Source organism: Plasmodium chabaudi, assembly GCF_900002335.3.
Source record: "Plasmodium chabaudi chabaudi strain AS genome assembly, chromosome: 8".
NCBI lineage: Eukaryota > Apicomplexa > Aconoidasida > Haemosporida > Plasmodiidae > Plasmodium > Plasmodium chabaudi.
Window position 1 is genome coordinate 1,031,462 of NC_030108.2, and position 16,846 is coordinate 1,048,307.

The 16,846-nt window shown below is 23.5% G+C and overlaps 5 protein-coding genes across 5 annotated transcripts; 4 read left to right on the forward strand and 1 right to left on the reverse strand.

Annotated features, from left to right (window-relative positions):
* Positions 1–1,682: 1,682 nt before the first annotated feature.
* On the forward strand, positions 1,683–2,617 carry PCHAS_0826600 (thioredoxin-like protein 2, putative; the record flags this gene model as incomplete). Its single annotated transcript, XM_016797923.1, has 5 exons — positions 1,683–1,757; positions 1,911–2,018; positions 2,153–2,219; positions 2,388–2,468; positions 2,565–2,617. The coding sequence occupies 5 exons, from the start codon at positions 1,683–1,685 to the stop codon at positions 2,615–2,617; spliced, it is 384 nt and encodes a 127-aa protein (XP_016653826.1).
* Positions 2,618–3,490: 873 nt separating this feature from the next.
* Positions 3,491–4,251, forward strand: PCHAS_0826700 (zinc binding protein (Yippee), putative; the record flags this gene model as incomplete). Its single annotated transcript, XM_740214.1, has 2 exons — positions 3,491–3,534; positions 3,909–4,251. 2 exons carry the CDS (start codon positions 3,491–3,493, stop codon positions 4,249–4,251), a joined length of 387 nt encoding a protein of 128 aa, XP_745307.1.
* A 914-nt stretch (positions 4,252–5,165) lies between these two features.
* On the reverse strand, positions 5,166–6,509 carry PCHAS_0826800 (histone deacetylase 1, putative; the record flags this gene model as incomplete). The annotated part of the gene is made up of 1 exon (XM_740213.1): positions 5,166–6,509. One exon carries the CDS (start codon positions 6,507–6,509, stop codon positions 5,166–5,168), a length of 1,344 nt encoding a protein of 447 aa, XP_745306.1.
* A 2,696-nt stretch (positions 6,510–9,205) lies between these two features.
* Positions 9,206–13,240, forward strand: PCHAS_0826900 (armadillo repeat protein, putative; the record flags this gene model as incomplete). The annotated part of the gene is made up of 1 exon (XM_016797924.1): positions 9,206–13,240. One exon carries the CDS (start codon positions 9,206–9,208, stop codon positions 13,238–13,240), a length of 4,035 nt encoding a protein of 1,344 aa, XP_016653827.1.
* Positions 13,241–15,002: 1,762 nt separating this feature from the next.
* PCHAS_0827000 (parasitophorous vacuolar protein 5, putative) lies at positions 15,003–16,033 on the forward strand (the record flags this gene model as incomplete). Its single annotated transcript, XM_016797925.1, has 2 exons — positions 15,003–15,113; positions 15,473–16,033. The coding sequence occupies 2 exons, from the start codon at positions 15,003–15,005 to the stop codon at positions 16,031–16,033; spliced, it is 672 nt and encodes a 223-aa protein (XP_016653828.1).
* Positions 16,034–16,846: the final 813 nt, after the last annotated feature.

The window sequence follows — 16,846 nt, forward strand, 5'->3', positions numbered from 1 at the left end:
AAAAATAAGAAATATATTACAGAATATAAATGTCTCAATTATGTATATCCTTTATACGCATATGCTGCATATATAGAAATAACACATTACAAATATACAATAATATGTGCGGAAATTTACAATAGCTAATATATAAAATATTAATTTGTTTCAAAATGGTGAGCATATAAAAGGGTAAAAATATTTATGTCTTGTTAAGGTAATATACAAATATATATTAACAAAAAAGGTGAAGTAATAATTTGAGAAAGAGAGCAAAAAAAAAAAAAAAAGTGGGAAATAGTAAAGAGATAAAATAACAGAATAAAACCTAAATTAAATGAAAAGTCAAAAAACTATAGACATAAAAATATATATTTGTATATATAATTAATTAAAATAATAACAATAAGGATATAAAAATATAATACACATTTTGGATTAGTCTTATGTATATTTGCTTGTGTAATTTACTATGAAAAAACATTTACATGTTATAGGTCATAATGTAAAATTATTATGTGCAAAAAAAGTATAGATATATATATATTCGCCAATATAAATATTGTTCATAAAAAGTAAATTAATAAATTTACACATCCTACAAATTATTCTTTTTGTTTTTTGGTAGATTATTTACAAGAACATAATGTTAAAAGGTTTTGAATAAATAGCTAAAAATATAGGGGATGTGGAGAAATAAGAATAGAATAAAATTTGATGGGTAGGAGTGTGGGAAAAAAAAAATATATATATAACTATATATGAAATTTTAAGTTCTTAAAAAAATGACATATTTAAATTGGTGGAAAAAAGATATAAAAAACAGAAGAAAAAATATATATTTTTTATATGCATTACGTGTTAAAATTATAAATGTGTTTGTGTACAAATTGATAATTGGGCAAATATATTTATACGTGCTTATGTATATAAATATTTAAAAAATTTTGTGCATGTTTATGGATATATCTTTGTGTACATATGTATATCATATGTTTGTATATTTTTTTCCCTTTTCATATTTTAAAAAAATATTAACAGCGGAATAAATATATGCATAGAACTTAAAACACAAAAATACTGTGTAAAATATAGGTTATATTTTTTTTTTCATAAAACACAGTCCTGCATTTTTGCATAAAGTGAGAGTTCAGTGCAAATGTAGATTTGTTATGAAAAAAAAAAACATACATAAAATAGATTATTTATAGATATATATAAACAAGTTTTTTAAAAAGCTACTACATTAAAAATTTTGTAGAATTTTTATTTTTTTAAATTTTCATTGTTTCCACTACTTTTATTGGGATGTCATAAACAAGTATTCTTAAATATTGGTATGATTGTTTACAAATTTGTACACGCAGGTTTTTTTATATTTTTTTTTTCAACTTGTATTAAAGAAAACAAATAATCTATTGCTATGACATATGAATAGATCATTTTATTATACTAAACGTTTTTTATAGAAATAGTTTGGTGTTTTATTTTACAACTAAAATTAGAATAAAAAGGGATGCACATATTTATAAGCATAACTATGAACAATAAATAGGTGAAACATCGTTCGATATATCAACATTTTACATTGTAGAATAGTGTATGTAGCATGTGTATGCTCCTATTTTTAGCAGACACGAGTCAGTGAAAATAGTAGAAAATAGTAGAAAATAATAATAAAAAATTTGTAGCTTTTCAAAATGAATTCATTCAAATTGTTAAGAGAGCTTAAGCATTCTGCAATTTTAAAAATGCATAGACGAAATATTTATACGGTAAAAAAATAAAACGAATTACAACTAATACAGTTATTGACTAGTGTATATTTTTTTCCATTTTTAATTTAAAAAAATATATATATTTTATAAATTATGATTGTTAATAAATTATAGAAAATACAATTTTTATGAAATAAATTTATATTATAGGAAATAACAAAGGTTGATCAATATTTACAAAAAGTGAATTCTGATAATTTAGTGGTAGCTCAGTTTGGGGCTTCATGGTGTGCACCATGCAAAAAATTGAAACCTATCGTAAGTATTTGGAAAATGACAATACATCCATATGTAGTTTTTTATTATGTTACAAATAGTTTTATTTTTACTAATATACAAATGTGTGTAACTTTTTTTAATCTTTATTTATATTACTATTTATACAATTATAGATTAAAAAACTCGGAGAAGAAAAAGAAAATATAGAATTTTTATATATAGACATTGATGAGCTTCCGGGTAAAATTTTTTTTTTTTTTAATTATTGGCTAGTATATTTTTATTGTTAAATAGGATGGTGATAAGTTTCGTTTTTTTGTTATGCATATGCACATTGAAGATCAAAGGTGGTGTTATCAATATTTTTTTTGTACATTTTTTTGTGTATTTTTTATTTTTTTTTTTAAGAATTGGGCGAGAATGAAGACATAAATGAGCTTCCCACTGTTCTGTTCAGAAAAAAGGGAAAATATCTGGACAAAATAATCGGTAAGTTTTAATATGCATACAAAGACATAGATATGTAGTAGATGGTTTTAGATTTCGATTTTGTAAAAAACATATTTTCATCCCTTTTATTTGTAGGAATGAATGAGCAGGAATTAATGAAGTCCATTGAGAAACATCAAAGCGACTAAAATGATAGTAATATAATAAAGCAGTCTTTCTATGGGTCTACCTATATTGGCATGCATGTGAAAGTATATAATGTATGTACCTTCACAATAAATGGAAACATATTTGAAGATATAAAAAATATATTTACTGAAATATATATATGAAAATTGTGACATTAAAATGTAGTATGTATGCATGTATAATTATAAAGTGGATTAATTCGAAATACTTTAAGATATGCGAATATCAAATGTTTCATAGAAAAAATAACACTAATGATAAATAGGGATTTAAAAATTTTGGAAAAATAATATCATAATTTGTGTATACCTATTATTTCATTTACTTTTTTATATTATCATTTTTTTAATCCATTTGTTTGTTATATTTAATTTATATAGCCTTTAATTTTGTCCTTCCTATAAACACACATATTTTCATTTAACCATATTTATGCATAACTTTATTTTTTATATATCCTTTTTAGTTTGTTAATTTTTATAAACTATTTTATTAATTATTTTTTTTTACGGTGAAATTTATTTTTTGTAAATCATGGTCACACAAAAAAAAAAAAATAAAAAAAAAAAATAAAATATAGCAAATATATAAAAGCATATTTATATATGCATAAAAAATAATGTGTTATTTTTTACAAAATAATTTATTAAAAAATAAAACTTATAAAAAGGAAAAACATTACATATAATATACATACTTACTATATATTTATGACAATTTTGTCCTACCCTTTTTTTTCCTTGAAATAAGTTTAAACAAATTACATTAATATATTTAAGGCTTGATTGTACATGCGTACATTAATTTTTTACTAAAATATAAATGATTTTTAACTTTTAATTTTTTTTAATTTAAAAAATTCCATAAAATATATGGGTAGATCATTCAAGGTTTTTTTGAGCAACTACGCATACAGGTAATACCATCAAAAATTTATGCATTTCATTTATCATGCATTTAGTTACTTTATAAATGTATGCATGAGACAGTGGTATATAATATATTGCTTGTGTAGAAAATGAGTCTACAAAGACATTGCATATCCACATGCATATAAAATTAATTCATTGTATGTGCATCCAATAGGAGAACACATATAATTGCATACCAACTTAAAGAACGATCGAAAAAATAAATTATTTTATATTTAAATAGTATGATCTTAAACAAGATTGTGATTGCTTAATGAGAGTTCCGCTTATAAAGAATGTGTGTTCTTTGCATTTGTCCATGTATAAATATAGCATATAACATATTTTTTTTTTCAATTTTTGGTTTTCCCTACTTTAGTTGCTCAGAATGTGGAAACCATCTGTCCGATCCGAGTGAACTTGTTTCTACTTCGTTTAGAGGTAGAACAGGACCAGCATGGCTTTTTTCAAAAGTTATAAATATATGCGAAGGACAATATGAGGATAGGATGATGACAACTGGTCAGCATACAATAGTTGATATTTATTGTAGTAATTGTAGAAATAATGTAGGATGGAAATATGAAGATTCATCTGAAGAATCTCAGAAATATAAAAAAGGAAAATATATTTTAGAAAAAGCTTTACTCTCTTTTTTAGTTATTGATAAATGTGGAAAAGAACACAAATTCGAACTTAAATCATCTGATTGTGATTTTTGATACCGCTACTTAGGAGGAGTTTCTTCCTAGGATATATCCAAAAAAAAAAAAAAAAAAAAAAAAAGCATATATTGTACATATATATATGCATACAATTAAATGGCATTTGTGTTTGCCCCATTTTATTTATTCTCTCTATTTTAACAATTTTTTTCACCGTTTTTTTTATTTATTTTATTATGCATTAATAATGGGTAGAACAAAAAATATATGTGTGCATATACAAATTACATGCACACTAGCATATATTTTACTGTGCCGTTCATGCCACAATTTTTTTTTCCCTTATTAAAAATACACATGTTTAATATTAATTCATTCGTCATTTCCAATGATTTACTGCTCAAATTAATGCTACGTTAAAATAGATATACCTACCGAACTAAATTAACTTCGCATATTTCCTAATTTTCCATTTTTCATTCAAATATACTTTCATTTAAGCAAGAATAAAATAAGAATAATAAAAAAAATCCCTAAGTTGTTTAAAGTATAAAAGAGCTAGCCAAAAAGGATAACAATAATGTTCATATTTACAAAATGGCTTGTTGCTAAAATAATAATTATTAACTGTTCATAATAATATGCGTGATATGAATAAATATATTAGCGATTATTTTAAATAATGTTAAGTCTTTAAAAGTGTAGATGCGTGAAAAAAATATATGCACATCAATTATTAAAAAATATTATAATTCAAAATTAAACAATTAAGACAAAAAAATGTTTAAACAAATAAAAATATTTTTATTTTATTTCTATCTATTTTTTTTTCTTAAAAACATGGGGGACACTTTATTTAGACAGCATGATATAACTCGTGTTAGGGGAATATGCATATATTAGCAATTATGTATATATACAAAGCTTCATACACACAAATTACACTCCAATAAGTACGATTGAGTTTCACACTAAATAATTCCTTGATCTCTATCTGACATATCGAAGAAATCATCTTCATAATTTTTTCGCCTTAGATGATGGCTCGATGAATGTTCTTTTCCTCTTGTTCCTGCTGCTCTACCACCTCCACTATCATCTTTAAGTTCGTACTGATTTTTATCACTTTTATCGTCTATATCTGAATCGAAAAAGTCAGGTGGTACATAAGAAAATTGGACACCTGGAGCATGCTCAATATTCCTTAAGTTTTCTGCTATTTTCATTTTAATTTTACTTAAATGTTCAGGTGAATTATAATTTGGTATACTAGATGGCTGTAAATGTAATTGAAAATCAGGTGCATAATAATCATAATAATCATTTAAGCTAATTTGATCAGACATTTCATGATGTTTATTTAAAACAACTCCAGTTTCATATGCCCAACATCTTGATACATTACGTATTGTATATCCTCCACCACCTAAAACTAATAATGGCAAATTATATGAACGAACATGCTCAACACATCTTGCATGACCTTTTATCGTTAAATTAAATCTGCCTAATCTATCACCCGTTAAACTATCGGCTCCACATTGAAGTATAATAGCACCAGGCTTATAAGACTGGACACATTTATCTATAACAACTTTAAATAAATCCACAAATGCTTCATCTGTTATTCCATCATTTAATGGCACATTAACACTATAGTACTTTCCATGATTAACTCCAACATCTGTTATATCACCTGTACCAGGAAAGTAGTCACCAAATTTATGAAATGATACAGTCATAACTCTATGAGTAACATAAAAAGCTTCTTCAACTCCATCCCCATGATGAACATCGATGTCAATATACATGACACGTGCATGATATTTTAAAAGTTCTAATATTCCTAAAACAATGTCATTAATATAACAAAAACCACTAGCTTCTGACATTTTTGCATGATGTAAACCACCTGACCAGTTCACGCAAATATCGGCACAATGGTGATTTAATTTCGCTGCGCCATCAATCGATGCACCTGCGCAGGATTGCTGAAATTGAAAAAGGCCATCAAAAACTGGGCAATCAGTAGCTTCTCCAACATTAAATCTTTTTAATTGGTATGTGAAATCTCGATAATTTTCCATAGATATTGATGATAAAAAATCAATATATTCATAATCATGAAATAAAGTTAACTCATTCACATCACTTTTATGAGGCCTATATACTTCCATATATTTATATAAATTGTATGATACAATTAACGAATGTGTCATTCGAATTCTTTGAGGCTTCATAGGATGACCCGCTCCATAATAATAGCTACCTATATCAGGGTCATGGAAATATGCTACTTTTTTCCTATTCGACATTTTTATACATATACATATGCGAATTGTTTATATATTTGGACCATCCCTACAATGGGCAAATTTTTAAATAAAGAAAAATAAATATGTCAAGTGGGGAAACTATAAAAAGAGTTACTAATGTAATACTAAGTTTTTATATTAATAAATAATTAAATGGGATGTTCTTCGTTAAAAATTGTGTAACAATAGTATACCCCTATAAATATTTTTTACACCTATAAAAAATAATATACATATATATTTATTCACAAATTTTGTTGTAACAATGAGCCTATGCTCTTTAGCTCTTTAAAAGGAAAAAAAACGCTATTACATTTCAGTGAAATTATAGGAAGAGCTATTTAGTTATGTTTTTTATTATTCGCAAAAATATTTACATGAACATACATAATATATGTATTTATAATAGGGGACAATTATACATATTTTTATTATTCACCCAAGTGATAAGTTTAAAAATGTATATAAATTAAAAAAAAAAAAAAAAAAAAAACACGTTTTAGCTAGTACATATAAAGTATGTACAAAAATACGCCTGATTTATGCATATAACTAAAACAGTGTAAATGTATGCAGGTATACATATAAATATAATATATATGATTTAATACTATATGTAATTTACAATTACACAATATAATAAAAATAATGTGAATAAAAAATTTAAAGAAATATTGAATTATACATTCTAATAATATAGCTATATTTTTTTTTTTTTAAAAAGAAAAAATGAAATATTTTTAAAAGTGGCATAATATGTACTAAACGCACATGCATACAATAAAACGAAAACTCATAAATAATTTTAGATTATATTAAGCATATATTATATTTTAAATCAAAAAGGATAATACCAAAATAACACTGATTTTAAAATTATGTGTATATATATAAATATAGCTAAATACATTTTTTTGGCTTATTTAATATTAGCTAGCTATCAACCATATTTTTATAACATGCTACTGAAAAAAAAAAAAAACGGGTTTGAAATTTTAATATATATTTGTAGACTAAATTGTCTTTTTATTTTATCAATATATTTGCATTTTTTTATAAAAATATTTCATTTTGTTTATAAGCTTGTATTTTTATACTACTATTATTTTTTTATGTCTGCATTTAACCAATTATATATACAATGTATAAATATGTTATTTATGATTAATAATATAAAAATAGGAATTAAAATGGTGCTATGCTATTTAAATAAAAGGGGTGTAAATAATTACAATATGATAATATATGTATATGCTTGTTGGTACTGTAAAAAGTTTATTATGAGAATGTAAATTAGTAGCCATACTAATATAAATAATATTTCAAAAGTAAACAGAATTAAAACTTTCCATATTGTCTTTTCTTCTTTTTACTTAAGAAATTGAAAATTGTCATAAGATATGTTTATTATATTTTATTTGCTTAAATATGTCATGTACATGTGTGTATGAATGTCAAAGGATTATAACCTTTATATCAAGCTCACAATGAAATGTAGTCAAATATAGTATATTAAAAAAAGGAAGGGAACAGTAGGGAAATATATCCCTCTATATAACACACATGTTGCTTATATACAATTTTGGAAGCTCGCTTTTATGTGTATCCTATGTAAGGGATACAGATCATATTATGTATTTTTTTTTAATTTATTCACGTTCATATTTCATTGAAATAAGTTAGAGAATATATGCATGTTTAATTATGCCATTTTGATAGATATATACAATTTTGTATACGCTAAAAATAATTTATGTTTAACATAAGCAAAGAATAAATAAATAATTATAATTATGTCATTCTTAATGTGAATATTCTTTTATAAAATTATGTGTACTGGATATATGTAAAAAATGGTGTGTTGGAAATGTTTACTTACATTTCAATATTGTTAATTATGTATATGTACAAAGTTTTGAAAATTCATTTTCCTTTTAACGAATATTGGTGAACTAAACGGGATGAAAAAATACGGTGAATAATATATCTCGAAAAAAGGAATGCAATTTAAAAGGTCTATAATAATGTAGGAATAGTTTTGCTTTCCTTTTTTTTCCTCTTTCCAATCACATAAAGTTTAACACTTAAAAATTAAAAAAAAATATGTATATGCACATATATATAAAAATAATGAAAAGAAATTTTATGTTTTTTTTATTGTTATATTTGTTGAAATAGTTTAAAAACATTTTGTAAGGATATAAGTATACACATAAATATTGTATGCATAATTTTATTTAGTATAGAAATATGATGGGGAAATAAAAATGTGCATAAGCATTTGTATATAATATGATCAACATAATTCAATTTAATATATATCTATGTATTTCATTTTTTTGTTTGAAAATATTCATTTATTATTACGACATTAAAGCATGCTTGTGAATATTTTTTACACAAAACTTTCATACACGATTTGAATTAAAAAAATACAACAACAAAAAATAGAAAGTAAGAAAATGTATCATCTGGTCATATAAAACGAGTTTACCTTAGTCCAATTTTTATACAATATCCCTTTCTGTTTAGTTTAATAGCGTGTGCAACTTTTCAAAGGCACACGCGTTTACTACTGCTACTGCTGCTACTGCTACTACTGCTACTGCATGTGGTTACTATCTATAGAGTGCATTTATCAGTGAGGGCTTGATTGGTAATTCATTTATTTCGTAGCTTTTTTTGAATAAGCTGGAATGGATAGTGATATAAAAAATTCAGAGGAAGATATTGGGTGTCCAAGTAATGAAACAGAAAATGATATATTACGTAATAAAATTGCAAACAGAATAGACAAGCAAAATAATGATGAAAATAATGAGAAAAGTGGTGAAGATATAAAAAAACAAATGAGCATTATTCAAATACATAAATTTATTAATAGATTAAAAAATGCAAATATAAAAAGTTTGGAAAAAAATGATATTATAAAATTAGAAGATGATATAAAAACATTAAATATAAGTAAATATTTAAGTGAAATAATTAGTTACATTTTAAATTTAAGTATACATATAAATAAATATTCTGATATATTTATTTTGTTAAATATTTTAAAATATATTTGCCTAAATTATAATAATGTAGATTATTTAATTGAAAAGTTAATATTTATTAAATTTTTTAAGCTTGACGAAAAAGATTCCAACTATTTTTTTATTATTTTTCATGATATATATAACAATGTAGACAACCATAGTTACTCCAATTCTTCTGAAGGGCATAACTCTTCAAGTGATTCTAAAGTTTTTGAAAAAAATTTATTTGATGAAAAACATGGTTCTCAAACCGAAGATAGTGGTAATACAAAATGTGACAACCCTGGTCTTTCCACTTTAGGGGTAGAAGAAAATTACAATAATAAAGCTGAGAGTGTAAATAAATTAAACAAAATTAAGAGTGAAATATTTAAAAAAATGACATCATATTTTTATAAAGAAAATAATGAAAATATTGAAAATATTGAGAATCAAACTTTTTTATTTCAAAACAATTTTAACGATAAAAGGATGGAATATGTTTCTTTGCCTATTTGGACAAACTCATCAAATGAAATAAATAGTAAAGACAAAATAGGTTCAAAAAATAATTCAGAAAAAAAATTATATATTCAAGAAATGATCAAAAATTGTAATGTTGTTAAAAATGTAGAAAAACAAAATAGGTTGAGAAAAATATTATTATGTTTATACTTTGAATTGGTATTACTTAAAATTTGTAATAATAAAGATATGTTAATATATATGTTTATAAATATAACATTTTATTCATCTCTAAATATGGATGTAAATAGCTTAGGGAAAGAAACAGAAAAGGGATTCAAAGGTGGATCATCAAAATTAGGGACACACTCTTATAATATCGAAAAAAAAAATAATGACAAATTATCTGAAATAGATCCATTAAATATGGTTAAAAAGTGCTTGTGTGTTAATACGATAGTTGTCTATGATTATTTTTTTACAAACACGATGAGTCTATTTAGTGATTCAGCTCGTTGTAATCCCATATTGAATCATGTGAAAGACGTAAAAAATTATATAATCGAATTTTTTAATAATTTTTATAAGTTCTCTATGTACAGAATATTGACATATTTGTATGCCGAACATGTAGATAACGAATACAGAAATGGTAATAAAAAAGTTGCATCAAATGAGGATCACTATTTTTTTAAAATATATAACAAAAGTAAAAATTTTTGTCTTTTGTTTACGCATTTAAATAAGTTTAATTTAAATCAGATTCAAATAGAGGGTATACAATTATTGGGTGTTGATAAAAATAGTTATAATTATATAATAAATTCAGACCGTCTAAAAAAGCAAAATGATGAGCAAAGACAAAAAAGTAAAGCACAATCGTTGCTTGAATTGTCTACCAACTCCTTACTTACACAAAACAACAACAATTGTGTAGACAATGAACAAGAGGAAATATGCTATGAATGGAAAAATATTGAAGAACAAAATTTTTACACTGTTTTTCCAGAATATTCAAATATTAATATAAATCTAAATGATGAAGAAAATGATGAAGAGGATATAATTTTGGAAAGGATTGAGAATGGAGGAGAAAATGTTTTAAAGAAAAAAAAAAATAAACATGATGAGTTTGGTAATTATACAAATAAAATAATTAATATGAATAATGAAAAGGATCTTGAAAATATGGTTATGATTTTTTTATTAAATTATAATACAAAGAAAAAAAGAAAAATAATTGCAACAAAACTTATATACTTAAATAAAATTATTCTTAATTTGATTCCATTTTATTGTAGATATATAGCTATTTTAAATAAATATACGAAAGACATTTGCTTAATAATAATAGATGAATTAAAACGAATTATTGAAAAAGATGTAAAAAATAAATTACCGTGTCAAAGTAAAAAAACAAAATGTATAAAATATATTTGTGAATTAGTTAAATTCAAATTATTAGATATGTCTTATGTATTAGATATTTTAAATTTATTAATTGAAAATTTTACACAAGATCATTTAGAATTATGTTTTTATATTTTAGAGAACTCGTCTATATTATTAGTAAGCAATTCAAAGACACATATACGTTTTTTATATATATTAGAAAAATTGAAAAAAATAAAAAATACAAAAAATATACCATCATCGTTAGAAAATGTGTTTGAAGAATGTTGTATTAAAGTAAATAATTATTTAGTAGAGAAAACAAAAAGAAATAATTTATTTTCAAATGATAATACACATTTAGATTTAAACAAAATTAATTATAAAGGGAATAACATTTCTAATCAATTGTCTAACCAAGATAAAAAAAAAAAAAAATTTTTTTTAAAAAAGTTGTTACTTCAAGATATGAATAATATGGAAGATGAAAATGCATATGACATATCTAAATATATAAGGAAATACAATTGGAATGAAACCTTTATAACACATTTTTTAAATAAATATATTTATAAATATTTAAAATATATGACTATTTATCAAATAAATAAAATAGCATCCTTATTATATTATATAGCGATTTATAAACCTCAGTTTGTAATACATATTATTGATGAACTAAATGAAAAAATTATAAAAAGTTTTGAAGACAATGATTTTAAAACATTTCCATATCTTATACAATATGCACATTTATTTTCAGGATTATATATTTATAAAACAATAAGTTCATCTAATGTTTTTGATTTATTATATTTTCTACTTTCCTTTTCGGATACTAGTATGTCAAATGCTTCGAACATTTTTGAGATCTACAAACTGTTTTCTCAAAATGTGAAATTTGTGAAAATGGTTAAAGATAAAGTGCTAGCAAAAAGGCTTTTACTGCCGAATGGAGAGAACGAAAAAATGGGCACCCAATCTGTTTGCGATTCGTTGGGTGAAGCAGGTCAAGTCAATGGTGGGCAGGGTAAAGCAGGTCAAGCAAACCAAATTCGTGATGGTCAAGGTAAAGGGAACCACGTTAGTAGCGGACCGTTTCATTACGATGCTGATATAGAAAGCTGTTCCAAGTTTCTGTTCATAAATAATAAGAACCCGATTTTAAATAACATGTTGAAAGATGAAGACAGTAGTAGTTTTATTAATATTAGGATGGCATGTATAATTATAGAGAACTGTTTTAAATATTTTACTAACATTCCTTTGTTAAAATTTAAGTTAAATATATATTTTTTATTTTTTATTCGCTTTTTATTAATATTTGAATCATTACCAATATATATTAAGACAATCACAGATAACATACTAAAGCAAGGGAGTCTAAATATGACCTACTTTAAAACAATAAGAGATGTCGATAAAATTTTGTTTGCAATTTTAAATTATGAATATAAAATATTTCAAAATGAAATAAAAGAGGATGAACAAAGTAGTGATGAACTGCCCTTCTTTGATTCGGATCTCAACTTTAAACTTGATAATGTTGAAAATGGAGAGGAGGGCAAAATTTTGAAAAATGAAGGTGGCAAAAATTTAGCTAGCACCCCTTCGACTAAGCATATAAAAGATGCAAAACAAAATAGGATTGATAATAAATCGAGTTTAAATGAGAACGATACAAGTACCAATTTGACAAAATATGATGAAATGGATAATGAAATTAATCAAATCATAAAGGAGTCTATAGATGAAAATAGGCTAACAAAAAATAATAAGACACAAACATCAGCAAATTTTAAAAAAAAATTTTATTTACAGCCTTTTATTAAGAAAGGATCTGTTAAGTTGTGTTGAAAAAAGAGATACATAACATGATAGATATGAGTATAATAACAAGGGTAGTAACAAAATGGGTATAGGAACATATACATATTTTTATTTTTTTTGTAAAATTCGAGTATTATAATTAATTTTATTTTATGATCTCTTTCAATAGTAGGAGGAATTGTATTTTATCTATTCTATACTGTTAGAAGAAAATAAAATGTTTTTCATCCGTTTTATACATTTTCAAATTCGTTGTATATAATTGTGCATAGAATAATGCCATTCTGTTTTTTCATTTTTCATTTTTCATTTTTCGTTATGTATATTTTTTTATAATTTGCGAAATAGGCAAAAAATAAAACTAATAAAATAGTATATAAAAAAAAATATATTCCCATAATGTACATAAAATAATAAATATAAATTTATAGATATGAAATAATATAATACTAATTGAAGGGTGTGAAATTATATTAATTTTGTATATGTTTCCATTTTCTTTTATTATATATATTTTTTTTTTTTTGGTGGGGAAAGAGGAAGAATAAAAATAAAATTTGAAGTAAAAAAAAGGTAAGCCAATTTGATCATAGACCAACGATTTTTTCACAATACCTAAGGTATCTCAAAAGTAAGAAGTTTTATTATATAATTAAAATGAAAAGAAAGGGAACACCTAATAACTCAGTATACACTTATTAACTTGTATATACATATGTAAGGAAGGTTTCCATTTTAGTTTAAACAAAGTAATTGGAAAATGGGCATATAATAATATGTTATAATATTTAAGGGGGCAATTTATTTTTTTCCCATAATAATATGCTATGTATATATTTTATAGAAATAGGCTTAGGGGATTTTATAGCTCGTTCGTTCCCTGTACTTTTTTTGTGTCATTTATTATTATGGTTATTTTGATATGCTTTTTCATTTTTAATAATATACAATTTTAAGTATACTAAAAAATTAAGAGAAAGCTTAGGCGGACAGTATAAAATGATAATACACTTACTCTATGTATAATAATTTTATTTTGAGAATTTTAATTTTTCTGCATGCATATTTCTATATACTATACTTTTTTAATGTAAATATTGTTAAGGTATGCTGGTAACAAAAATATAAATTATTTTTTTTCGTATCCTCTTTATTTATTTTATTTATATATGATGATGAACTAAAGGGGGTATAAACAAAATAAACACAAAATAAGTACATAATTTAAAAAAATAAATAAACTCCATTTTCCTATATAATAAAATAAAAATTTGTGTAGGATATATAATAATAATATAATATCGATGGGTCGTTAATGTATTTTTTTTGAATCGTTACTAAGAATATTATTTTTATTTTATTTAATAATATATTTTTGTAACATTAGATAATATTTTCGGGCTTTTATTTAAAAAAAAATATAAATTAAACCTAAAATTAGTTATTATTTTTTAATTATATATTTAAAAATATAATTAAATAAAGAGCATTTTTTCAATTTGTATTTTAAATTCCGAATTTACATTTTTTTAAAAAATTTTAATTATTATTATTAAAATACTATAACAACATTTTTGTAATAATAAATATTATTTTGCGATTTTCGTGTTTTTTTATAAAATTAATAATTTGCTGTTTTATTTTTAATTTATTTGTTGATATTTCCTAAACTTACCTAATTAAATAAAAAGTATTTAGTATAAATACCTTTTAGTATAGGATTTTTTTTTTTTTAATTTAGTATTATTCGATTATTTAGTTTTGTATTTATTTTTTTTTATTTATCAAAATGAAATTCTATAGCGTTCTTGCCATTGTTTTATCCTTATCTTTCATTGGAGCTTCAAACATAAATAATAACGATGCTCCCGCAGACCCAACTCCAGATAATCCAAATAATGTAAGAATAAAAATAATAAAATAATAAAACAAAAAAAACAAAATAAAACAAAATAATAACCTCCTTATTTCCCATATGACTTATACTTTATTCTAAGTATACTCTCATTATTTGGGCGCATATAAATTGATAATACTTGTGAGTCATATGGGCAATGTGCGGGGCTTACATAATTTAATGGGACTACCCATAGCAACTCTGATAAATATTTTTTAGTGTCGTTATGGGTAGCTCCAATACGATTTTCACTTTGCATATGCCAATTTACTTATTGGCTTAGCCAGTAAAGGGCTTGATAGCTAGCTAATTTTATACTCTCAATATAATGTATTTTTTTTTTTTTTTTTTTTTTTGAACAGGATGGAAATGTCCACATTTTAACAAAAAATATCGACTTAAAACAATTACAAGGAACATATTACGAAATTGCAACAAATGCATCTGATAAAATCTTTCCAGGTTTATTATGCAGATGTACTAAATACGATTTCTCCGGCTTAAGAAGAGACGGAAACTCTGCATACATGTTAGTTAACTATGCATGTGACAGAAACTTCATTTTCGGAGAGAAAAAATCTGAATTGTTATTTAAATTAATTTTAAATAAACCAGTTGATGAAAATACCACCGTTGTTGACGAATTCAATTCAAGTATCTTCGCAGTCCAAGGAAACCAACAAATATTATTAAACAGCAACTTAAACATTATCTATGCTGAAACTAATGATCAAAATGAATATGAACATCTCATTATTGCAGGAACTAAATCAATTGAACCAATGATAATATTATCTAAATACAGAACTGTACTTTTAGAAACATACAACAAATTATTAAATGCTCTTTATGTTGCTGGTTATGATCCATCCCTCTTGAACTGGCCATTTATCCTCCAAACTGATCAAACTTTCTGTGATTAAACAGTTTAATTGTGATAAATGCATTTGAAATACAAATAAAACATATATATATATAGCATAAATATTAGAAAGAATTTATATTGTATAATATATTATTATATATACAATATTTTATAGAATTAAAATGAAGTAATAAAACAATTTTCCATATAAAGAAGAAATACAATACTACACAAATTATAATTTCATGGGAATTATAATAATATTATTTGCTTTATAAAATGGTATTATATATAATTCAATTTAACAAAACAAATTTGCAAAATAATAATATCATGTTCTATATAAGTGAATGCCCGTAAATAATATATATTATATATGTGTGTAATCCTTTTCTTTTAATTTTGCTACTTGATAAATAACCATGAAATAAGCAAAAAGGAAAAACTTTGTGTGTGTGTTAATGCAAGTTTAAATGTTTTTTTTTTTTACATTATATGTACTATATGCATATGTTATATATATGTGTGCTAGATAATTAAATGTATTACTTATTTGTATTTAATAAAGTACATATATGGAAATATATTTTTAATTACCGTTAAAACAATAAAATAGAGTTGTACTTATGAAATTCAAAAATACCTGCTTTTGAATTAATTACGAAAAGAAAAAATATATATAATAAGAATGGTTAAAAACAGGAAATTTTCCTAAGCCCTTCTTTCTTGGGTCTGTTTTTCTACTCTTTAAAGAGTACGGATTAGTTGAATAACTTTTAGTTAATGAAAAGTTTAAATGGTAACCCCGGTCATGCTTATATATACATATCTATGGAAATGTCGCAGCTAGCTATTTTAATGCGATATATAA